Below are 25,159 nucleotides of genomic sequence, written 5' to 3' on the forward strand. Positions count from 1 at the left end.
AAGGGACCTTGGAGGTCTTCTAGTCCAACCCCCTGCCCAGGCAGGAAATCCTACACCACTTCAGACAAATGGTTATCCAACATCTTCTTAAAAACTTCCAGTATTAGAGCATTTACAACCCCTGGAGGCAAGTTATTCCACTGATTAATTGTTCTAACTGTCAGGAAATTTCTCCTTAGTTCTAAGTTGCTTTTCTCCTTGATTAGTTTCCATCCATTGCTGCTTGTCCTACCCTCAGGTGCTTTGGAGAATAGCTTGACTCCCTCTTCTTTGTGGCAGCCCCTGAGATATTGGAATACTGCTATCATGTCACCCCAGTCCTTCTTTTCATCAGACTAGACAACTAAACTGGAATGAGGTTTCTTAGATTCAGCATGGTATATTTTAGAACAGCCTAGTAAAGTTTATTTAATAAACCTTAGTTAAACAACCCTAGATTTAGCGCAGTATGTAAATCATATCACTAGGTCCCTTTCCTCCTTTTAAGATTAACTTTATGACTATTAGGTGGCTTTTAAAGCTATTTGGAAGGGATGCGGTGGCTCAGTGGCTAAGACGGTGAGCTTGTTGATTGAAAGGTCAGCAGTTCAGTGATTCAAATCCCTAGTGCCGTGTAACGGAGTGAACTCCCGGTACTTGTCCCAGCTTCTGCAACTAGCAGTTCAAAAGCACGTAAAAAATGCAAGAAAAATAGGGACCACCTTTGGCGGGAAGGTAACAGCGTTCCGTGCACTTTTGGCGTTTAGTCATGCTGGCCACATGACCACAAAGACGTCTTCGGACAGCGCTGGCTCTTCGGCTTTGAAACGGAGATGAGCACTGCCCGCTAGAGTAGGGAACAACTAGCACATATGTACTAGGGAACCTTTACCTTTACCTAAAGATATTTGGAACAGAGTTTGTGCTTGAGTGTTCTACCATTGATTCTTGATTTTCTAAGCCACATTTAGCATCTTCTCAAATGAATTCTCCCTCCTGCAATTTCATACTAATGGAATTGGGCTTTCTTCATTAATTAACCGTCAGACATGAAACCCAAATTTCAACACAATATTTCTACAGTAAATACAAAACCCAGATTCTTCTACTGTAAGGCATTCAAAGGCTCTTTCTTACAGCTGAGGAGGATGACCTTCTTTCAATTAAGTACTATAATCTATAGGTATAATGGGAAAGGATTAGATTTGACTAATCATTAAGCAGGGGAAAAGAGATGTATACCACTAAACCTCCTTGTGTATCTTCCACATCGTTACTATGCCTGCTTTGTTTGTTAGCTTTTTCACTTACTTCATTTTTACTCAGTTTCCTCCCTCCCAGTTTCTCTCCCCCTCCCCCTCCCCCCTTTCCCAGCTTAACTATGATCAACTCCCCAACTTGCATGGCATTCTTGCGCAACACTATTTCCTAGCTCTTCTTTTGAAGTAGGGTTGTCCTCTGGGAAAATAACATTAATAAATGCATATAAATTGCACCCCCCCCACTTTCGTACAATTTATTTAAAAGTCTAGTTGGTTCTGTTAACAGACTTGGCCTTCTCTTCTACGCAAGTTGTCATGTTGAATAATCGGGCCTGTCAGACTGTGACATGCTAACATCCATATAGCTGTTGACTTCTTGGAGAAGGAAGCTCTTAAGTACATTTTAGCTGTCCTTGAATGTGATAGAAACGAAAGAACAAATATCATCTTGACTCTGTAGACAGAGAGGCAGGTTGTGGATTTTAAACCAGTGTAGGCACTTCAAGGTAACAGAAAATAAATTAAACAAGAAAATATATATTATGATAGAGAAGTTGGAAAGGAACAAGTTTTCACTTCCCACTCTCAATTCTGTTTCCTGTTTCGCATCGGGAATGGTCTTAGAATTCTAGATTAATCTAGGGACCACTAGGTTCCATACCAACTAAGTATAGGAATCTAGATTAAAGCATCTCTGACAGATGCCAAAATACGCTTCCTACTGATTTACAGGGGTCTCAAGCCAATCAGGCCCTTTATTTTTTTCCCCTTCCTTTAAGTACCACACACACCATGGAATCTAAAAAGGATTTTGGAGATCATCTTGTCCACCTCCTTATTGAATGCAAAATGATTGTTTTCATTCACTAGTACAATATTGTAATCAATCCTTCAAGAAAGTGTCCATGCTTTTTTTTTTTTTTTTGAGCTCTCTACAAGGCCAGTGGAGCAACTCTGTTTAACATAGGAGAGCACATGAGAATTCATTTCCCTCTCCAAGTAGTAACTTAGAGCATACAGTGGATGTAGATAAAAATCCCTGTCTTTCTCTGCAGCAAGAAAGGGAAAATAATTGTGTTTTCAAGCTGACAAACACACTTTATCCAGATGTTAGATAGAAACACCATCTTAGCTCTTTTCAGTTCTGAGAAGGATCAAAGTAGTTAGTTTTTAGTAGTTCGATTTTTGAATTATTTTGTATTCTGTTGTGTATAAGTACAAGAATCTAGGGATATGATTTATATAATTATGAATTTACCATTTACATTCCAAATTTATGTGCTTTGTTTTTAGCCTTAATACTCCTTAATATCCTGATTTCATACACATCTAACAAATATGGATTAAATATATCTCATGGTATAATAAAATTGAAGCTGGGCTTTGCAATGATACTGCAGATGAATCAAATCTACTGAATTCTGGGATTTCAAGAACCTTTTTTAGATAGTAAATGGGACAAGTAAAATGTATTAGAAAAATGTATACACGAAGAACTGTATTGCATCATTGTCAGTTAAACTGATAATATTGTGTCTCATATGTAATACTATAGATTAGTATATCCTACTGAACAAAGTGTTATTTCTTCATAGAAGTTGGACCTGTGCAGAAATTTGGATTAAAAAAGTGTTTCGGAGAAAGTAGGGAGAAGAACATAGGCTCTGTCTGCATGTCTTTGAAACAGCAGTTTTTTCCCTTGAGAAAAGTAGCAGCAGAGAACAATCATGTAATCCATGGAAATGAGGCAGCTGTTTTAAGGAGCTGCAGGAAGATACTATATTTATAGTCCAGCAATTTTGAGGCACCCCTTTCCAATCAAATTTAAAGCCCAGGACGGGTCAAGTAGGAATGCTTTTAGGATGGCAGGCTGGACCATTAATTTTAATGAGCAGACAAATTCTCAGTGGTTGAAGAAAGTTGGAAAATATGCCAACTAGTTTGGTGTTTAGATTTAGGAAGTGATGCCTCCAAAATGTTTTATTATAGAATGTATTTCAGTAGTAAAGTCAATTACCAAGGGAGCTGCTGAGTTCCCTTTCACTGAACGTGCTCAATTTGCAGCTGGACAGCCATCTGTCAGGGATGCTTTAAATTAGATTCATGTACTGAGCAAGGTTTTAGAATTGATGGCTAAATGGACGCTTCCAGGAGTTTTGCCGTTGCCAGATAGTACCAATGGAGTTTGGCTGTAGTCCCAGCATTAGGTATTAGCAAATTTTGTGTCAAATAGCAGGGGTGCTGCATAGTAACTGGGCAGCATTTGGAAAGAGAAGATTAATGCACAGAAATTTTTGATATTCTTCATCCCAAAGTCCAGGATTATTAAGTAGAGAGTGGCCTTAATGCTAAATATGGGTATTTATTTATTTATTTATTGGTTCAATTTATATGCTGCCCTTCTCCGGAGACTCAGGGCGGCTTACAATGCGTTAAGCAATAGCCTTCATACTTTTGTATATACCTGCTTAGTAGGGCTTTCGGCCTCCCCTAAGCGGTGTTCTTTTTATACAAAGTCAGCTTATTGCCCCCACAAACCGGGTCCTCATTTTACCTACCTCAAAAGGATGGAAGGCTGAGTCAACCTTGAGCCTTGTGAGATTTGAACTTGCAGTAATTGCAGGCAGCTGGTGCTACTTAACAGCACTTTAGTCTGCTGCGCCACTAAGGCTCTTATCAGTTGAAGTAGAACTTCAATTTATGATATTGGAGAGAATGCTTTCATAAACCTCTTTTGATAATTGTGGTTGTGGATCATATCAGTATCACTGTGGTTTCTCAATGGTTTCTTAAAACCTATACAGTATAGCAATGGATCTGAATTAAGTTGATGTAATGGAATGTGCACCTGCAGGTCAGTGGGGGAGAATTTTGGCAACACAAAGCCTTTCCAGAAGGAGGCCCAGATTGAGAGACTGCACAATCCTGAGCTAAATGTGGGAGGGGAGGGGGAGAGATTCCAGATAGCCACCTCCTAGAATCTTCAGAATATATCTAATAGGTTAGAAGGTTACAGCTTTATTTTGGCAAGGTTCTACCCATTACGGGTGTGAAACTGGCGGTCCACAGGCTGGATGCGTCATGTGATGGCCACGTCCACCCCAGCTTCGCGACGGGGAAAAAACATCGCGATACGTCACGTGACGGCAACATGACATGGTGAGTTTGACACCCGTGCATTAGGTGTAAGCAAATAAAGAACTGAACTCAGTTGGCTGTGTCATCTCTGGGTTTTGGCCTAACAGTTGACAAGGTAATGTTCTGTGTGTCCTTGTATTAAAAAAGTGGAATCTCAGGTTTCCCCCTTCGTTTGGACCTAGCAATTCAGTTCATTACAGAGTTGTTACATTTGTGTCAGAAGCAAGACAATATATCATGGCTATTGCAGGTTCTGATGTTAGCAAAGTTGCCCCAAAATGATGAGCTTAAAATCTCTTTTAACTTTTCCATAATCATCTCTTATCTAAATCTGTCAGGTTATTATTATTAGAGACCCCGAATATGATGAAATCCTGTGATTCTTACCGACTACTTTCTGCATCAGTTATCCAGCTGAACTTGTCAGAATGGCCTCATCTGGGCAAATTTGCAGTTGTTTGAAGTCTTCTCCACTTGTAGATAATCTTCTGAACAATTAATGATTGATGTTCAATTGTTTCACAATCATTTTCAGTCCTTTTCCAGACTTATAACCTTCTTTCTGAAAATCTCAGAGAACTCTTTCGGTCTAGACATGGTGATGGTGTCAACTACAAAAAGAACTCAACATCTGAGGTCTAAATCACCTAGCCAGGTTCCTCCCTGATCATCTCTAATGTTGTTATAATTTGCAGTTGATCTGATGCACCTGATTCTAATTTTAGGTCTTAGATGTCAACATAGGGTGAACTGTTTTGGGCGCGACTCATCCAAAGTCTGCCTTCTGCCAGTCTCATCTGCTAGACAATACTAGTTTAACTCCATACTAAAGTCCACATAAACAATTTATGAGTATAAAAATGACTAAGCAATGCAGTGAAGCTTGCTCTTTAGTAAATCAAAGTCCATATATAGGCTGGCTCATTAGATGTAACGGTATCAGCAAGGCTGCTGCCATCTGAGCAGACTTTCCTATGGGGTAAATTCATTAAATCAGAAGCAGGGCTTCTCCTGAATGTTGCATGCTCAACTTCACTATGTAAGTCATGGTTAATATTCTGCGAATGAAACTAATTTGATTTCTTGGCCTAGATAAGTTTGAGGAAAGCTAATTGAAGGAAGGTATTTGATTTCAGTCAGATGAATAATCAGAGTGCTATGTAAACAGTAGAAACCTTGCTTTGCTAAACAAATGTCTATATTTGTGTCTGAATACCATTACTTTCTAAAAATAGATGCATACAATTTTGGAAGGGTATCATTACAGAAGCCTTGTGAACACCAATAAAGCTGAAGCAACTATTCTATGAAATGATTGTAAATTGTCAGTGGGTTTTCTGAGTGGTCACAGGAAAACATCTCTGGTTGCTTTATGGAAAACAGAAATTGAAACCCAAAATGTAGGACAGGATGAGAAAGCAACTAAAGACTAATAATGTTATTTATAAAAGATGTATTTTGATAAATCTTTTAAGAATATTTTCCATATATAGTCACACCCACCTCTAGATTTCTTAGACCATTTTACTGTCAGAAAAGAGTAACATCTCAGTAAAAGCAATAAACTATCCAATGTAATTTAACCTAAGGCATACTTGCATTATCAGGCTGATATGCTGTACAGCAGGAGTGTCAAACTCAAGGCCCGGGGGCCGGATCCAGCCCATGGTGTACTTAGATCTGGCCTACGGGGCCACCCTGGAAACAGCAAAGGACCAGCCCGCAGTGCTTCTGCCAGCAAAAACAGAGCTCGGGAGGGCCTCATGCGGCCCTCCCAAGTTCCATTTTCGCTGACAGAGGGTTGCAGGAGGCTGTGGCAGCTGAAAACAGAGGTCGGGAGCCCATTTTCTCTGGCAGAGTGCTCTGGCCGCCACAGGCCCCCCCAACATGAGTGACGTTGAGCTGACCATGCCCACCTGGCCATGCCCACCCCGGCCCCCCGAGGTCAAATATAACGCTGATGTGGCCCTCAATGAAATTGAGTTTGATACCTCTACTGCGTCACGTGCTGGCCCTGCACCTACTTGGTTTAGCGAAGGGGGAAAAAGTCTTGACACGTCACGTGATACCACCGTGACGCCGTGAGTTTGACACCCCTGGTCTACAGCAACTTATAGTGACCTTCCTGCTATTAAATTGGTGTTGCTGTTATATAACCTTGCGTGTTGTAAAATTTAAGCATCCTCTTTATTTACTTATTTTTTGTCTACTTCTAAGCTATTCTGATGAACTTTACCACATGTTTTCTCTAAATTGTTCATGTGCTATAAATTGAATTGGCATGTGTTTGAAGTTGGTCCCTGGGCATATCAGCTTCAGAAAAAGAATAGTGCAAATATTTCTAACAAATTTCTGAGATGCTTGGACTTAGAATCCACAATTTAATGGAAGTAATTCTCTGTACTTAGTTCTTAAAAGTAGAATAATGTGAAAAAGAGCTTTGTTAAAAAAAAATTAACTTAGAAGATTCATGGAGAAATCACATTAATCTAAGAATTGGCTCCCACGATTGTTGGTAACCAGAAAAATATTTATTTATTTTTATTGCTTTAATGGAACTAGGTTTTGTTTGGCTTTCTTGGCCTTGTTTTGACAATGTGCGCACCAAAGAGTTAACTATTATTACTTTTCTCACTCATCCACTTCTATAATGGAATCATAGAATCTGTTTCAGCAATGTGCTTGGACTACACTTTCTGTATGATTCTATTTTAAGAGCAGCTTAATTTCACACAAGATCTCGTTCCCCCTTGATTATACTGAATACAATTATAGGAAGTAACTTATTTTTCCTGAAGCTGACATCATCATCTTGGGGAGGGGAGAGAGAGGCAGTTTGTTCTCCTAAGTAGGTTGCCTTTCTTTTTGTCTGCTCTTCTTCCCATGTACACATTTGCAAGTAGTGATGTAGCTTTCAGGAGACTTAGAATGGTGTAATGGATTGTGTGAATAACCTTGAGGAACCAGGGGAAGAGATGCTGCCTAAGAAACAATCGGACAAGAAAGGGAGAAGCCCCCAAGGACTAAATAGCTAGAAAGAGAGAGAAAGAGAGAGAGAGAGAGAGAGAGAGAGAGAGAGAGAGAGAGAGAGAAAACCTTAGGCAGAACTGTCCCCAATTGATCACCCATTTAAAAGTGGCAGGGAAAGTTGTACCTTCAGATTTACAAGATTCTGTTAATGTAGCCTTGCAATAAAGTAGAATTAGCTTATCTAGTCTTGTTTCCTTTCTGGTTTACTTGGAAGGCTGACAAACTGCTCTTGGTTTCCTCTGGATAAACAAAAGAGAGATTCCAACAATGCAAGTCTGAATGCGTGACATCTACTTTACAAAGCTCAAGTGCAATTTTCCAGCTCTTGGCCTAATTGGCATGGGAGTAATAGAGGATAAATGGCATGTCCCAGGTTTCTGCCCAGAGAGCTCATGTTACTGGTTTTTTTTTTTAAAAAACCGCTGGGCTAGGCACCTGCTTCTCTTTTATATGCATAGGAGTCGCCAGCTGGCTACAAGTCTAACCTGGCCCGGTGCCAAATGTCAGGAGAGTGGCTTAAAAGGTGTGTGTATGTGTGTGTGAGTACATTATTAGAGAGAATGAATGAACTGCCATTCAATTTTTTGGAGCTGACTAAAAAGGAAGTGAAAAATATAGCTGAAACGCAGTTGAATTTCTCACCCAGCTTTCTTGTTTTCTAGGAAGAAGAGATGCCAGATGTAGAAATTGATATTGATGATCTTCTGGATGCTGCTAATGAAGAGGAGAGAGCCCTCAAATTACAAGTTAGTTTAATTTTTAAGAGATTTGGGAGAATGGCACTGAATCCCACTTTAATTCAGGCTATCTGTCTTCTAGGACATGTTTTTAATGTTTGGAGAGCAGATTAATAAAGCACAATAAAAAAGGGTAAATTTAAGTCTGTAACAGCTATGAATTGTGGTATGAGGATTAGCATTCCCGTGATTTGATGGCATACCTGTATGGGTTTCCAAGAATGTGTCACTGTCTGTCTGGCATTTTCTATTGGTCAGGAAAATAGTACATATTAACACGGGGAGTGCTTCCCTTATCATACTTCTGCTATAACAATGAGTGACAAGGGAAAATGTTATGGGTCAAAGTATTAAGTTTTTGATTGATGATTGATTTTCACACCCATGAGAGAAGCCTGTTTTGCATATGCTTCCTTTAGAAAAGATGTGTGAGCTATCCAGAAGTAACCAGTTCTTATATAGGTGAAAGAGGAATGAAAGATAACTGATGCTTTTATTATTGTACTTCTAGGAAGCGCTTGTAGATTGCTACAAACCTACAGAGGTAAACAAATTTTATATTATTTTACATGTAAAAACTTACTATGGTCTTCTGTATAGGCAGCAGTTATATATGCCAACTATCCTGATCAACACAGATAATCAAATAATTACTTTCAGTGTTTATTATATGTAATTAAAATTTTAAAAATGCAACTCACACAGACTTGTAGAGTAGTGACAGCTATCCTTTTTCGGACCGAGTGCCCAAAGCGCGTGCCTGAACCCCCCAAATACAATGCGCATGCGGCCCTTCCCGTGTGCATGCACATGCACCCCTGCATGCGCCCCGCCGCCTGTGCATGCACATATGGGGCCCCGCATGTGCCCCGCCCCCGCACATATGTGCATGTCCCCCCCGCCTGCACCCCACCCCCACGCACGCACCCTACCCCCATGCATGTGCAGCAGAGACCCAAAGACCAGCTGGCTAGTAGGAGGCACGTGCACATGCACGGCGGAGCTGAACTGGGGCGACGGCTCGCGTGCCATCAGAAAGGGCACTGCGTGCCACCGGTTCGCCATCACGGTTCTAGAGTTAAAGTCAGATATAGTATTGTTTGGTAGTGCTTATAAACTTCATTTATTTTAATTCTTTGGATTGGAAAAGTACTTCATCATCTTGAAGGAAAAAACACACACATATATTTAAATGCAAGTTCATACAACCTTTAGAGATTTTATACAGTATTTTCCTGCCATTAAAAAAAGAACTGTCAATGGCTGCCACAAAGAATGCAATCAATTCACCTATGTTGGCTACTCCTAGAGTTTATTAGATCATTTGACCTTGAAAATTATTTTTTAATTTTATAAAACTGGATCTTGCATTGCTGAATTATTGTATGTTAAAAATATAAGTATCTATCTTATGTCTGGTCCCATTCTTAATTCTCTGCAAGAATGCTTTTACACAGTAGTTGTTTCAGATTTTTAACCTTGTTGTGAGTGATAATTGAAGTGTGCGTGACTATAGCAGCTGTATGTGAACAATAGGGATGACCTTGAAACACTTGATATCTGCTGATATAGAGATAGAAATAAGCTACATCTCTCTGCCTCCTTCTCTCCCTCCCTGTTTAGTCTGGTCCTCCCCACTTAGAAAATGTTATTGGACCATGCTTTATTTTTCAGTTCTCGGGAAAAAAAATAGCATGCCCTTAGATGAAAATAGTAAGTAATCCTTTTAAAATACCATAATCATGGTATGAATCCATGTCTTCTTCTAGATATTGGAAAGATTTGGTGGAAGAAATTTAATATCTGATTCAATAGATTGTTATTCTGTTCTGTCAGAAACAAAGTTTAGAAAGCTTCTTCCAACTACAGGAATATAATGCACAGAACTGCCCCAAGGCTTTATTTCTATATTACCATCTGGAAAATACAGTCAAATTATTAGAGGTAATCCAATTGTGTTTTTAGCATCTATGCTGTAATTTACTCAAAAAAAAATTTAAATTCTTTTTAGGTGTTAGCTGCATTTGAGGGATGCATGGCCAAATACATCAAACAAACAAACAAACAAACAAACAAACTTGCTATTTTTAAAAAGATATATACCACTGTGTTTGTGCTCCTGGCAACAAGCCTGATGTTCTCATATTATGAATTGTCAGTTTTGGTTTCTGAATTCAGAGAAGAAAAAACTTACAGGAAAGTTGCATTGATGTAAACAACTGCTTATGTCCTGTAAACCCATGTGGCAGAATATGTCACCCCCTCCCACAAAGTTCCTAAGAGCTAAATCTGCTGAGGGTTTATAGGCAGTAATTTTTGTCAGTAGAAGCACAATAGCAATAGTCTTAGTTGTGGTAGCGTATTTTGAATATCTTTGCCTGTTAATCTTGAGGCAAAACTCCTTCCATAATAATAGTCCATAGTTCAGCTTTTGGGCAGCTTATGTAACAACACCGATATTCTGAAGAAATCTGATACATTCTGCATTTGGAAATGATTTGGCCTACAAGCTTATGTTTAAATCCTTAGTGAAATGTTACAATAGCAAGAGCAATAGACTGGATTTTATACCGCTCCATAATCCTTTATAGCAGGGGTGAAATGCTCCCAGTTCGGACCGGATCACGCGATCCGGTAGCGATGGAGGCGGGTGGTTCGGAGAACCGGTAGCAAAAATCCCTTCCCCTCCACTGCCCAGCTGGGCCGTGCAATCATCAGAGGCTTTTTTTTAATTTTTAAAAGCATTTTTTCTACAACGTCTTTGGCCGAAAAAATGCTTTTAAAAGTAAAAAAAATGCCTCTGATGATCATGCAGCTCAGCTGGGATCGTCAGAGGCTTTAAAAGCATTTTTTTACAGCCTCTTCAGCCAAAGAGGTTGTAGAAAAAATGGTTTTAAAAGTAAAAAAAAAAAAAAAAGTTGGCCACGCCCACTCAATCATATTACCCCCCCCAAGCCACGCCCACAGAACCGGTAGTAACAAATTTTACATTTCACCACTGCTTTATAGCACTCTCTGAACGGCTTACAGAGTTGACATATTGGCCCCAACAATCTGGGTCCTCATTTTACCGACCTTGGAAGGATGGAAGGCTGAGTCAACCTTGAGCTGGTCAGGACCGAACTGCTGGCAGTGGAATGCAGAGTTAGCCTGCAGTACTACATTCTAACCACTGCACCACCACAGCTCTCTGCTACCCGCAATCTTCCCCACCTGGTGCTGTGTATATGGTGAATGCTAAGGTAGGCAATAAGAGTAGATCAAAGCTCTGATACACTACATGAGACAACTCTCTAAGATTAGTGATTTAAATGTGTTGTACAGCTGCTTATAGCATCAGTGCAAAGTATTTGGATGTCTTTCATGGCTATTTACACACCAGCTTTACCCCTTGCTAAACAAACACGCTGCTGTTGGGTTGTTTTTCCATGGCTTTCATTAATTCTCCAGCTTTTTAACATGCAAGATATTCTCTCTTTATCTCTGTTGTTCACATGCATTGGATTTATGTTCTACAAGAAGTGAACACTGCAATTGGGTGGGGTGGGGTGGGAATGTAAGGATGCCTTATCTCAAGAGTAAACTTGGTGGGTGCCAACAATTAAAAATAGTTTCTGTCCCCGTAACATTAGTCTTGAGAAAGATATTCTTTGCAAGCCAGTTGTACACAGCATTCAGGCATTTTCCATATAAGGAAAAGGTAAAATAAAAGTCCAGTAGCAGACCAAAAAAGACAATGTTTCAACAATTGGTGTTTTGCTCTAAAAAAGTATGTACAACTGTACCTTTTATTGGGCACTTCAAAGTCTCGATCCATTGGCACTTAAAATAGCTCTATTGCCTGGAAAGAGAAGCTCCTGGCATCAGAAGCCTCTAGGAAATGTTTGGCTATTATAACTAATGATGCTATTAATAAATACTTAGTTCCATTTTCCAGATAGCAACCAAAAATAGAGTTATGCTCAGTGTGAAATTTCAGTGATGGCGTTTTAAGGAAAGTGCCATTAATATTTGAGCAGAAAATGTTTGATAGTGCCTTCTAATTTATTCAGATGAAACCTAGGATTGGGGAAATCAGTTCTTTATTATGGGAATCAATGCACATGTTTTAAAATACATTACCACAGTGCCTAGTTGGCTAGAAACAGGAAGTACGTTCACATTTCTTCAAAATTTCATGTTTCTTCAAAAATTACCAAGTTGCTCAAATTTTTTCCTTTCCTCTCTAAAATTAAGCTTGGCCCTCAGTTAGCAAAGTTAGACATAATTACAGTAGATTAAATGACCTTGGTGATTCTTCAGAAGCTACCGGAAGGAAATAATTGATTTTATCTCAACATATATACCTCTCTATATACAGTATGTGATAGAAACAAAGCAGCCTTAATGTCTATGGAGATTCCCAGTCATTCAGGTCATAATTGTCTCAAAGGTGCTTTTTTTTTTCCTTCCCCAAAAGACAAGTGGACTGTTTTTTGAGGAAGAAGAAGAAGACGTTTCGCATCTCATTCAAGAAGCTTCATCAGTTAAACTGATGAATAGCATAAGTCCGGTTGCCTTTTGGGGAAAAAGCACCTTTGAGACAATGTAACTTTAAAGGGGTAAAAAAGGAGGATTGTCATGAACTCCACTCTTCTAAACAAGAATGTCACTCCAACCATTCCTGCATGTTCCCTAGGACTGGAGAATATTCTCTAGACCAGGGGTGTCAAACTCCGTTTTCCTGGCAGAGGGTTACAGGAAGCCGTCCCAGCTGAAAACGGAGCTTGGGAGTCCATTTTCATAGCAGGGCACTCAGGTCACCACAGGCGCCCCCTGACACAAGTGATGTCAAGCTGGCCATGCCCATCCCGGGCCCTGAGATCAAACACAAACCTGATGTGGCCCTCAATGAAATTGAGTTTAACACCCCTGCTCTAGGCCCTTTCCTTTATGCCAGGGGTCATCAAACTTTTTGAACAGGGGGCCACTTCAGGGTCCCTCAGACTTTTGGGGGGCCGGACTAGCTAGGTGGGTGTGGTAGGGGCCCCCATGTGACTGGGTGGGCATGGCTTGGTGGCCTTGTGACTGGGTAGGTGTGGCTAGGTGGCCATGTGACTGGGTGGGCGTGGCTTGGTGGTCATGTGGCTGGGTGGGTGGGCGTGGCCAATTTAGCAGTCCATTTTGCCAAATTAGTAGTCCATTAAATAATACACACAAATGAAACTTTAATTTGTTTTCCTCCTGGGAGTGTTTTATTTGCTTTTGTTGACTTTTCTTTTTACTAGATCATTTTTTAAGTTGTTTACGAGTCTAGTGGTCCACTTCAGAAAGCTCAGTTTTGCAGCAATTCTTCTCAGCCCCAAGGAGGTTACAATCGACATTCATCCATCTCTCTCTCTCCCTCTCCCTCTCCCTCCCTCTCTCCTAGAAGAGCAAATGGGGATGGGGAAGACAAACCCTGCTAAATCCCATTCCATTCCATTCCATTCGCTCTCCCCCTCCCATCTCTCTGTCAGGAAAGAGACAGCTCTTACAAGAGCAAATGGGGGTGGGGAAGAGAAACCTTGCTCCATTCCATTCAGTGGTGGGATTCAATTATTTTAACAACCAGTTCTGTGGGCGTGGCTTAGTTGGGGGAGTGTGACTTGGTGGTCATGTGACCGGTGGGCGTGGCTAGCTGGTCATGTGACAGGGTGGGTGTGGCTAGCTGGTCATGTGACCGGGTGGGCGTGGCTATGTGCATAGGGACTACTCAGAGGGCTGAAAAAAGTCATTTCTGACTGGTCCTTGCACTTTTGACCGGTCCTCACACTTATGACCATCCTCACATTTATGCCCATTGCATCATTCTTAACAACCGTGTCACTCATTTCACAACTACTTTTCTTCACCACGGTGAAAAGATAGGGTGCAAAATGTAAAATGTGAGGACAGTCGTAAGTGCAAGGACTGGTCAAAAGTGCGAGGACCGGTCAAAAATAACTTTTTCAGCCCTCTGAGTAGCCCATATGCACATAGGGACTACCCAGAGGGCTAAAAAAAGTGATTTCTGACAGGTTGTCGCACTTTTGAGTGGTCATCATTTTACGTCAATTGCAGCACTTAATTAAATTAATTAAATAAAAATGACCTACTGGAGCGGTCGGAGGCAGTCCAAAGCAGGCATTTGGGCCGGCTGTAGGGCAAGGTGATACAACCGGGGTAGGTAGGCCGCTGCTGCCCAGGTGGGAGGAGGGTGCAGGCCTACAGGGCTGGCTGCAGGGTGAAGCGATTGGATGGGGTAGGTCGGGGGTCTGCAACTTTAAACACTCAACCTTAAACACATGTAAACACTTAAATACAACCTTAAACCTGGGTGGGCATTGCCAACTCCAAATCACTTACTCCCACCCAGGTTTTGTGGCTCCCAGTATTTTCTTTTAAACAGGTATCTCTGTGTGTCTCTTTCATCTCTTTCATCTCTTTCTTTCTCTCCCCCTCTCTTTCTCTCCTTCATCTCTCTTTCTCTCCATCTCTCTTTCTCCCCCCCCCCTTTCTCTCCTTCATCTCTCTTTCTCTCCATCTCTCTTTCTCCCCCCCCCCTTTCTCTCCTTCATCTCTCTTTCTCCTCTCCCGTCCGGGCGATGGTGGCAGCAGCGCACCTACTGCACCATCGGGTCATGATGGGTGGGCATGGCCAACTTTTTTTTTTTTAACTTTTAAAAGCATTTTTTCTACAACCTTAAGAGGTTACAGAAAAAAATGCTTTTAGAAGCCTCTTACGATCAGGCAACTCAGCTGGGATTGCCAGAGGCTTTTAAAGGCATTTTTTTTCCTACAGCCGCTTCGGCCGAAAAGCCAGCCATGCGAGGAGTGGGTGGGAGTGGTGGGGCAAGGGAGCAGGGCAGGAGGTGGGGCTGAATCCCATCACTGTACGGGCCGGATATATTGTGTCAGCGGGCTGTACCCGGCCCGTGGGCCATAGTTTGAGGACCCCTGCTTTATGCAGACCACTGTATTGTTATTGAGGGATTTGAAAGCCAATTCATAAGCCAAAGACAGTCAAAGAAATCCTTAGAGGCAAATTATATGGCTGCCCCTCTCACAGAAAGTGACTCTGAGTTGCAGTCCAGGTTTATGCATAAAAACATACTGTTTTGACATTAATCAAGTTGTCAAATACAGAAGCAGGTACAGAATAAAGATCAGTTAACCTTAGATAAGTCACGTGTTTGGTCCTTTACTTAGGTGTCACATGGAACATAAAGCACAGGAAAATAACACTTTAAAAGACTTCAAGAAGATGACTATATCATCCTCCCTCTCCCCCTGTACATCCCACCTCTTGAGCTCTGTTTTTGCTGGCAGAGGGCAGCAGGAAGCCATTGCAGCCGAAAACCTGGGCCACCACAGGCACCACAACACGGGTGATGTTGAGCTGGCCAGACCCATGCTGGCCATATCCGCCCTGGCCGTGCCCCCCCCCCAAGGTCAAACACACCCTGATGCGGCCCTCAGTAAAATCGAGTTTGACACCTCTGTTTTAGTGAGAATGGGGAGGATATGCTGAATGGGGATTAAACTGATAAGGCAAGTGGTCTGAAAATTACATGAGAAAAATATTGCCCTTTGCTATGATGGTAGCAATCACCTGCTGCAACTGAACGAAGCAAGTGGATTGGAATGGTAAAAAAAATTTAATATCTTTAGAGCCTCACACTTTATATGGGCTTCCTCTGTCATAGAAACCTAGCAATGGCTTTAGTTGTCTAGAATTCAAAAGTGATGATTTTATTGGATGTATCTTGATGTAGGGGTTTTGAAGAGAATTGAATGGCTGATGCAGCTAGTCATGGATTTACAACAGTTCATTTAGTGACCATTCAAAGTTATACTAGCAATAGCACTTAGACTTATATACCACTTCACAGTGCTTTATAGCCCTCTCTAAAAGGTTTACAGAGTCAGCATATTGCCCCCAACAATCTGGGTCCTCATTTTACTCACCTCGGAAAGATGGAAGGCTGAGTCAACCTTGAGCCGATAAGAATCGAACTGCAGGCAGCTGGCAGGCAGCAGAAGTAGCCTGCATTATTGCATTCTAACCACTGCACTACCATAGCATTGAAAAAAATGACCGATGATTGTTTTTCATACTCGTGACCGTGGCAGCATCCCCATTGTCACATGATCAAAATTCAGACACTTGGCAACTGACTCATATTTATGACGGTTGCGGGGTCAGGCAGTCCGCTTTGGTAACCTTCTGACAAGCAAAGTCAATAGGGAAACCAGATTCGCTTAACAACCGTGTTAGTAACTTAACAGCTGAAGTGATTCACCTAACAACTGAGACAAGAAAAGTCGTAAAATGGGACAGAATTCACTTAACAAATGTCTCACTTAGCAACAAAAATGCGGGGGCTCAATTGTGGTCGTAAGTCAAGGACTTCCTGTATTTGATATGTAAGAACAGTGGAGGGTGGAAGATACTTGCATCTTGAAGATACTTATTGTTAATCAGTGATTTCACCCCCCCCTCTTTTTTTTTTTTAGGATTTTATCAAAGAACTTCTAACTCGGATAAGAGGGATGAGGAAACTGAGCCCTCCTCAAAAGAAGAGTATATAAGTGAACATGGAGCCCTCTTGAGAGAAGTGATCAATAAACTGGAACTATTAAACAAGACACCTGCTAGTTTGGTCGTTATGAGCAATTTTCTCTTTTTTGGTTGAATTCTGACATTTTAAAGAATCCAACCCCTTCTGTTTAAGGCAGTTTTTTCAAGTGTGATTTTATTTTATCACAAATAGCAACGTTACGGATGCTGCTTTTACTACCTGCGGATGATCAAGATAGATGGGAAAACATCCACTTTAGAGGGACTTTCCTAGGCAGTAATTCTGCCTGATGTAAAACTACTAGGGAAACGCTGTTCCTTTACAACCAGTTTGATCATTAAGTTGTACACCAGACTCATGGATGTTAAGGTTCTTGTGCTTGTGTACATAAATTATCAAGTGAGTGTTACTATTGATTCACATCGGTGGAAACGAAATGTGCTCTAAGTAACAATATAAACCGAAGTTATAACCAATGTGGTGTTGCGGGCAAGGGGGTGGGGGAAGGGGAGGGATGCAGTTTGTTCAGTGGGGATGCTGCCACTGTTAAAGCATTGCAACAAATGCCTCAATTCACAAAGCAACACATAAGCAAACTGGGGTCCAAGGGCTTGATTTTTTTAAGGTACTATAACCAACTTTGAAGCTCAGCCAGATATAATCTCTCTTCATTTTATGATCTGTTAGGATTGATCAACCTACTGCTAAAGAGTCTGGTAAGATAGCAAGAAAAAGGTCAATACCATTATGGAAAGGTCCTGGAGAGAGACTATCTCCATAGATATCTTGGTGAGAGGGGAAATGGAAATCAAGCCAGTGGTGGGATTCAGCCGGTTCCCTCCGGATCGCGCGAACCGGTAGTGGTGACCGCGGGAGGCTCCGCCCACCCACCCGGACATAATGTGCGACTACTGCACATGCGCAGAAGGCTGTGCGCATGCACAGAGGTGGCGCGTGCGCTCACATTTGCGAACCGGTAGGGAAGGAAAGTGAATCCCACCTCTGAAGTCAACCCACCCCTTCTTATAATAAGAATATCCAGCTATCGCTTCCTATTTTGACATCCAATTTGGTAGGTTGGCTGGCTGGTTGTTGGCTAAGTGATCTAGGTTGTAGAGGTGAAAGCTTGTTCCCCAAACTCTTCAGGAAAACATTCTTTGTTCTAATGCAGTGTTTCTCAACTTTAGCGACCGAATGCCCTGTTTCCCCCAAAATAAGACATCCCCTGATAATAAGCCCAATCGGGCTTTTGAGCGCATGGCAATAAGGCCAAGCGCTTATTTCAGGGTTTAAAAAAATATAAGACAGGGTCTTATTTTCGGGGAAACACGGTAGCATGCTGGCTGAGGAATTCTGGGAGTTGGAGTCCACACATTTTAAAGTTGCCAAGGTTGAGAAACACTGCTGTAATATTTCACAAGCTACCATCTGCTGGTAGATGCTAGTCTGGCATTTTATATCAAGGGTGCTCTGAACATAATTTTATTTTTTAAAAAAGAAGAAATACATGTTTGTGGACTTTATGTATACCGGCAAGCTTTTTTAAATGTATTTAATTTTGTAATGTTTTATTAATGACTTTATTTACCAGATATTTACTCAAATAAATGCAACAAATTGAGATGCTGTTGTGTATATGTTACCTATTGATAGAAAACTGGAACATGAAGGCGAAAAAGCTATTTTACGTTTGGGTAGGTAACTAACAACTTCATAAACTATATCCACACTGTTTCCTAAAGAGTTGACACATGTATGCCCTTCAACAGCTTTCCTCTGTTTTCAGAATTATTTTTAAATGATACAGTTATCTCAATGGCAAAATTTCATGAAGAGGAGTGTGTTTCCCAAGCACATTGTGCTTTGTTTTAATATTGTGAGTTACATAAAGATACGTAAAACCTTTCTCCTCCTCACTTGAGCCAACTCCTGTCCCATGTACGTCTCTGAAGTAAATGTGAAAATAAGTTTTATTTCACCCCTGCATTTTGTTTGAATCTTATAATTTTACTGAAATGCTTCTGGAATCACAGTTAATAGAAATAACTGGAGAAAAATGACACCCAGCATCCTTTAGAATGAAGAATGCTAAGTGGTATTTAAAAGATTACAAAGAATTAGCTATCTAGATCAGTTGCTGAAGTGTTGTTTTGTGACCTTGATTGTTTTAATCCTGAAATAATTACAGATGAATTTTTAACTCATGTTCCTGACCTATAAATAGTAATTAGCATAATTACACTTTTTCTTACAAATACTCACTTAAGGTGGGAAGGAGGTGGCAATATTGGGGGTTTCATTTAAAAGGTGAACAAAAATGTTCTTGCTAAGTTTAAGTTGATGAGAATGGAAACCATTTGGGAAACAATTTGGCCAATATGAGGTTTTATTCTAACTTCATAATCCTTGCATTGTTCTAAGACAAGAGAGGAATTAGACAGAAACTTTTCCACTTGTTTTTTTTAAATGGTATAACATTAATTAAAGAAATTCATTAAAGATCCCCATAAAGATCATCAGTTGAATGTAGGGCAGACTATATGCACTTTCACATTGTCATTGTGTGTCACTTAAAAGTGGCTTGAAGTAACTCCATAGTAAACTTCATTTCTGCAGCGGTCAAAAGCCCCATGTACAGTGAAAACAATCATAATTCAAGAAGACCCAGTGCAGTGCTGACCTTAGAGGAACAAAAATCCTTTCACACCACTCCACATTCAAGGAAAACAAAATGCTACCACTCCCCTCCATAGGTGTTTACCCTATGTGCGTTGGCTGGTCATATACAGTGTTAATAGAGAAAACTCTGATAATTTGCTTAGAGGCAAATGAGGGATGGGTAGGGCAAAGGTTTCATTGAATGGAAGAACAGATTGCCCCACAAGTTCAGCAAAACTGTAGCAGTATAAAGGTTTTGCTTTAGTTTTAGATGTAAAACAGGAACGAGAGCAAGCAAATTTGATTCTTGAACAACACTGATAAAAAGTGGAATTGCAGATCCTGTTCCAGTACTGCCTCTGATACTCCATAGGGAGGTAACGCCACATCTTCAGTTATGCTCACACAGGCATGTATCTTTGCTGTTGTTGTTTTTTCCCCATTAAATACATTAAATACAGCTGCCTGCAATTACTGCAAGTTCAAATCTCACCAGACTCAAGGTTGACTCAGCCTTCCATCCTTCCGAGGTGGGTAAAATGAGGACCTGGATTGTGGAGGCAATAAACTGACTTTGTATAAAAAAGAACACCGCTTGGGGGGGGGGGGGGCGAAAGCCCTACTAAGCAGGTATATACAAAAGTATGAAGGCTATTGCTTAACGCATTGTAAGCCGCCCTGAGTCTCCAGAGAAGGGCGGCATATAAATCGAACCAATAAATAAATGAAGGAAGGAAGGAAGGAAGGAAGAATCTAATTAAAAACACCTTCAAATGGAGAAATAATGATTGTGTATGTCCAGTGGAGAAGGTTTTTTCTGTTGACAATTTTTGGTTTCTAATCTATATTCCTAAATGCTTCTCCCCAGCCTCTCAGAATATTATATAACCACCTGTAAGTTTAGACAGGCACCTTACATGAACACAGGACACTGTTTGGATTTGAGCAACACAAGGCAGAAGGAAGATACAAGTTTCATTTTCTATGACTTCTTTGCATAAGTAATCCCATCCAGAATCAAGACATTCACTGCACTTTTGATCATAATGGTAGCTTGATTCCTCATGGATTGGCTGTCTTCCGCTGATGAACTGATTAAAGGTAAAAGGTAAAGGTTCCCCTCGCATATATGTGCTAGTCATTCCTGACTCTAGGGGGCGGTGCTCATCTCCGTTTCAAAGCCGAAGAGCCAGCGCTGTCCAAAAACATCTCCGTAGTCATGTGGCCGGCATGACTAAAAGCCAAAGGCGCACGGAACGCTGTTACCTTCCCACCAAAGGTGGTCCCTATTTTTCTACTTGCATTTTTTACGTGCTTTCGAACTGCTAGGTTGGCAAAAGCTGGGACAAGTAATGGGAGCTCACCCCGTTATGCAGCACTAGGGATTTGAACCGCTGAACTGCCAACCTTTTGATCGACAAACTCAGTGTCTTAGCCACTGAGCCACTGCGTCCCTTGATGAACTGATTACAGGTGTTCTAATGGGGAACATGGCAGAGGCAAGAGATGGTGGTGGGGTGGCTTTGAAAAAGACCTATCATTCAGAATGGAAGGGATTTTCTTTTTATCGTCTGGCAGCATAGTAGGACCCTCAGTAATCATCTCTGCCTTAATCTGGGCTAGAAATGGCACTTTTATTTCGCTCCATTCACAAATGTTCTTGATGGCTAAATAAATATGGGGTGGAGCTAAATTGTTATTATTCAGATGATGGACAACTAGAAATGGGCATTTTTATTTATTTCCATTCACAAATGTCTTGATGGCTAAGTAGATATTGGGTTGAGCTAAATTATTGGGGCCATGAGCAACTTTCTTGTTTTTAAGGATATTTTATTAAAAAAAAAAAAAAGTGGACGCCATACTATTAGGGCAGCCCACAAAATGAATGTGATGGCAGCCTTTCTTGTGTTGGAATAACTTGGAAGCATTTGTTGCCCACTGTGCATGAGAGAACAGAGAACACAAAGCAATTGTTCAACACGACAAATGGTTTTACTTTTAATTGTCTGAAACTTTGAGTCAACATCTATGGTGAAATATAAAAACCCGTATCATTGGCTGAAAATCCATACTTAATGTCCTATTCGGTGCCAAGTACAAACCTAGTAAGGTTTGAATGCTTTCAATTGCGCAGTACCGTCATGACTAAAACAGCTTCCTCTTATGAATATGTTTCTGGAAAGTTTAGCATCACTATCAATTCCCTCTTACAGTAAACTGGGAAGCTGCTAAAAAGCAGCGTCTGTTTCTTTCGCCTTCTGGAAGCATAAAACGGTTAGTGTTGTGGCTTGCACTCCTCCAGATTATGCATGCTGAAAATTCTTTGGCCTGTACAAATCAAATTGGATTTAAAATAATTCCTTGGCTGATTTCCTGCTCAAGTAGAAGGCACTGGATTCTTCTCTAGAGCCACAGTGTAGCTTGGATTTCGGAGCTACTGTAAAATGGGAGTTGAATAAAGCAGAAATCTCATTGTAATGCACCTCTGTTATGCCGTGTGGGAGTCCACTTACAAGGATGGGGTGACTTTTGAATAGCACCCTGTTAACTAAAAAAGCATGGAAGCTGACTTTAAGCCAGAGAACTGGCATCAATGAAGACATGTCTGACCCCAAATATAATTCGCATTTGCCTTCCAAAAATGAGAATCCCATTAAACTTAAACTTGGATAGCAATGAATATACCCAGAAGACAATTCTTATACTTGTGCACGCTCTCTCTCTCCCACTCTCTCTCTCTCTCCCCCTCCCTCCCTCTCTCTCCCTCCCTTCCCCCTCTTCCTTTCCCTCACATAAGGCAAGTTAATACAACACTTGAACCCATTTTGGTATTCTGTCTGAAGAATTCTGCCAGATGGGTGAGTTTTGGAATGAGGCCATCTTTATAGCTACCAGTAGCGATACAGCTAGTCCTCGACTTATGACCACAATTGAGTCCACAATTTCTGTTGCTAAGCAAGGCAATTGTTGAGTTTTTGTCCCATTTTATGACTTTCTTGCCACAGTTGTTAAGTTAGTAACAAGCTTTTAAGGGAATCTGGCTTCCCTGTTGACTTTGCTTATCAGAAGGTGTCTGATCACGCAAACAGTGATGACACTGCAACCATCACAAATGCATGCCAGTTGCCAAGCATCCAAATTTTGATCATGTGACCACAAGGATGCAGCAATGATTGTAAGTATGAAAAACAGTCATAAGTCATTTTTTCCAGTGCTGTTGTATCTTCGAACGATCATGAAACAAATGGTCATAAGTTGAGGACTACCTAGTATGTGTTAATTTGAAAGTATTGGCATCTTCCTGGCCATTGAGCCTGTTAGGTGTTTTATCACCTCCTCACTAGAGCAATGGGAACCTCTAGAGTTAAGAACAAGCTCTAAAATTATCCTGGGGTTTATTCTCCCTGTTGAAGAGACCCAACATCTACAGAACATCTGATTTTGATACATTCATTTCTAAGACTATAATTGTTAATTCAAACCAATATTACTATGTTATGGGTATAGCCCAGGATAGGTCACATTTTGGCAGCAAAAGCTTAGTTTTATAACTATTTCAACTGCTGTGCTAACTTTGAAAATGGCACAGCGGTTCAGGAAAAACTGAAATAATAAGAACAGAAGTAGCTTGTAGTCCCCAGGAGTTTATGCCATCTCTTCTATTTGTCTTTAAAATGCCACAAAGAGTCTTTGCTTTTGCTGCAGGAGATTACTCTGCATGGACTACCAGAGGGAAATCGTTGTAATGGAAAGAAACATCTGGGATCTTCTAGCTCAGGGGTGTCCAACCTTGATAATTTTAAGACGTGTAGACTTCAACTTCTATGCTGGCTGAGGAATTCTTGGAACTGAAGTCTTAAAAGTTGTGGACTTCAATTCCCTTGTTCTAGTCCAAGCTTTCTGAGCTTGGCTTCTTTAAGATGAGTGGATTTCAACTCCTACAATTCCCTGGTTGGGATTCTAGCCTACTGCTTCCCACCTCTTTTCTTGGCTGCCTGATTATAGAAACGGATCACAGATGTTCTATTCTAGTGGTTTGCTAATGCCAGCATTTGGCTTAGTGCCTTAATCCATGGAAGTTTAATGCATATTGCAGTGCATTGCACAAACTGTAGAAGCACTCTGTGCATTTGCTTTTCTAAGAGTTCCAGCAGATCAGACAAAGTATTTTGACATTTGCGGTGTCAAAGCAGGGGCAGATAAACCAAGAGTAAGTTACAAAGGCCAAAGCTTTTAACAAGGGATTCTCAATGTATAATTTGTAAAAAAAAACAAGGGGAGAAAGTATGGAATATTTATTGATTGTATTTTATTTAAATTGATTGCCCTTTAGATTACATCCATTTTTATTTTTCCCTCCGTTGGGTCTAGTTACACACATTACCCCTGGCACATTACCTAAGATTGTATTCAGTCCTTGGGACAATAAGGGTTACTTTGGAGTGATGTTGGTCGGAAGGTAGCCAGATTAAGTGATTAAAGGGACATAGCCTTCCTTTATCGATGGAATTTTAATGTCTTCTCCCATTTGTAAAGTTCACTTGTTTTTCTTCCCATTTCTTCTAACTTTTTTTTCTTACCAAAATCATTGAATCATTGGATTTCCATGTTGGGCATTCTTCCTTGAAAATACCCTTTGTGACAACTATCTATGGTTTAGTTCCTGTTGTTTAAAAAATTGGACATGGATCTGAGTATAGAAGACATTTCCATACATAAGTTGTTTTCACATAGGAATTAAAACTAATAATTTCCACAACAGTCAACAGTGCTATTCACAACAGTGTTATAGACTAAAGGCTCCGTGGAATTTTCTCTCACTTCGGTTGTCCTAATTGGACACGGGACATTGTTTAAGCAATTCTTCTTGGAGTAAAAAAAAAGTCTAGCGAACTCTCTAAGCAGAGATTTATGATGCTTCCTATTGCTTCCTGTTGTTATTAAATTGGAAGAAACTAACTCATGATAGAATACACTACATATAAGCTTCCAAGTTTCACGTTCTGAAAATTACAAAGGACTTGCTTTAGGTTTCCATGTCAACAGCTTACAGGACTGAAGAGTACTTAATGCCTTTATGATGTCTAGCTTTTTCCTATTGAGTATTCTCTCTTTGTCTCAGCTTGGTGTTTGGAAATGGATGGAATCAGATGCTTGTAAAGGCTTCTGCTTGGCTTTCTAGCTTCTCTTTCCAACAGTACCTTCAAATTGTTCTACAAATTAGTAGAATCACTGAGAATTGAGTGGCATATGACTTTAATAAAATATTATTATTAGATTTGGTATCAAAATTTATTTCCCATTTAAATTCTTGGAAATTTTGTACTTGACAAATGGAGAGTGATCTAATGTCTAATAGAATTACACCAAAAGGATGTTGTTTCCTGTAACCTACTTAAAATTTGCAATATATATACAACTATGCATGCTTTGTCCTCTTGTTCTCAAGACTTTTCTCCACTCATCATTGACTGCTGGATCAGAACTTCAACTGACATGTGATTAAATCAAAGGCTTGGTTTCACTGTCCTGTGTGAATTTTGTTACCAGGATGTGAAATTATAAAACTCAGATTTCTTCTAAGGAGGAAGGAGGAGGCTATGGCCATTAACACCAGAGTGCCTTTCTCTCCAGCAGGATCTTGCAGCTCAGTTATAACATCTCCAGTTACAAAAACAGCAAAAGAAAATAAGTTTAACCTGGGTCAATAACAAAACAAATCAAAGCATCTATATTTGCTGCAAACTTTAAGGAAAGCAAATATTGCTTT

General features: G+C 40.5%; 1 protein-coding gene across 1 annotated transcript in view; it reads left to right on the forward strand.

The window, feature by feature from the left end:
• The window catches only part of PPP1R14C (protein phosphatase 1 regulatory inhibitor subunit 14C), a 57,834-nt gene extending 39,485 nt beyond the window's left edge, over positions 1-18,349 (forward strand). The window contains exons 2-4 of the mRNA XM_034419009.3: positions 8,072-8,155; positions 8,658-8,690; positions 16,664-18,349. Coding sequence (XP_034274900.2) covers positions 8,072-8,155; positions 8,658-8,690; positions 16,664-16,738 — 192 coding nt within the window. The 3' untranslated portion in view covers positions 16,739-18,349. The remainder of the gene's footprint in view (positions 1-8,071; positions 8,156-8,657; positions 8,691-16,663) is intronic.
• The last annotated feature ends 6,810 nt before the right edge of the window (positions 18,350-25,159 follow it).

This window comes from Pantherophis guttatus, chromosome 1 (assembly GCF_059756535.1).
Source record: "Pantherophis guttatus breed Tessera chromosome 1, ASM5975653v1, whole genome shotgun sequence".
Lineage (NCBI taxonomy): Eukaryota > Metazoa > Chordata > Lepidosauria > Squamata > Colubridae > Pantherophis > Pantherophis guttatus.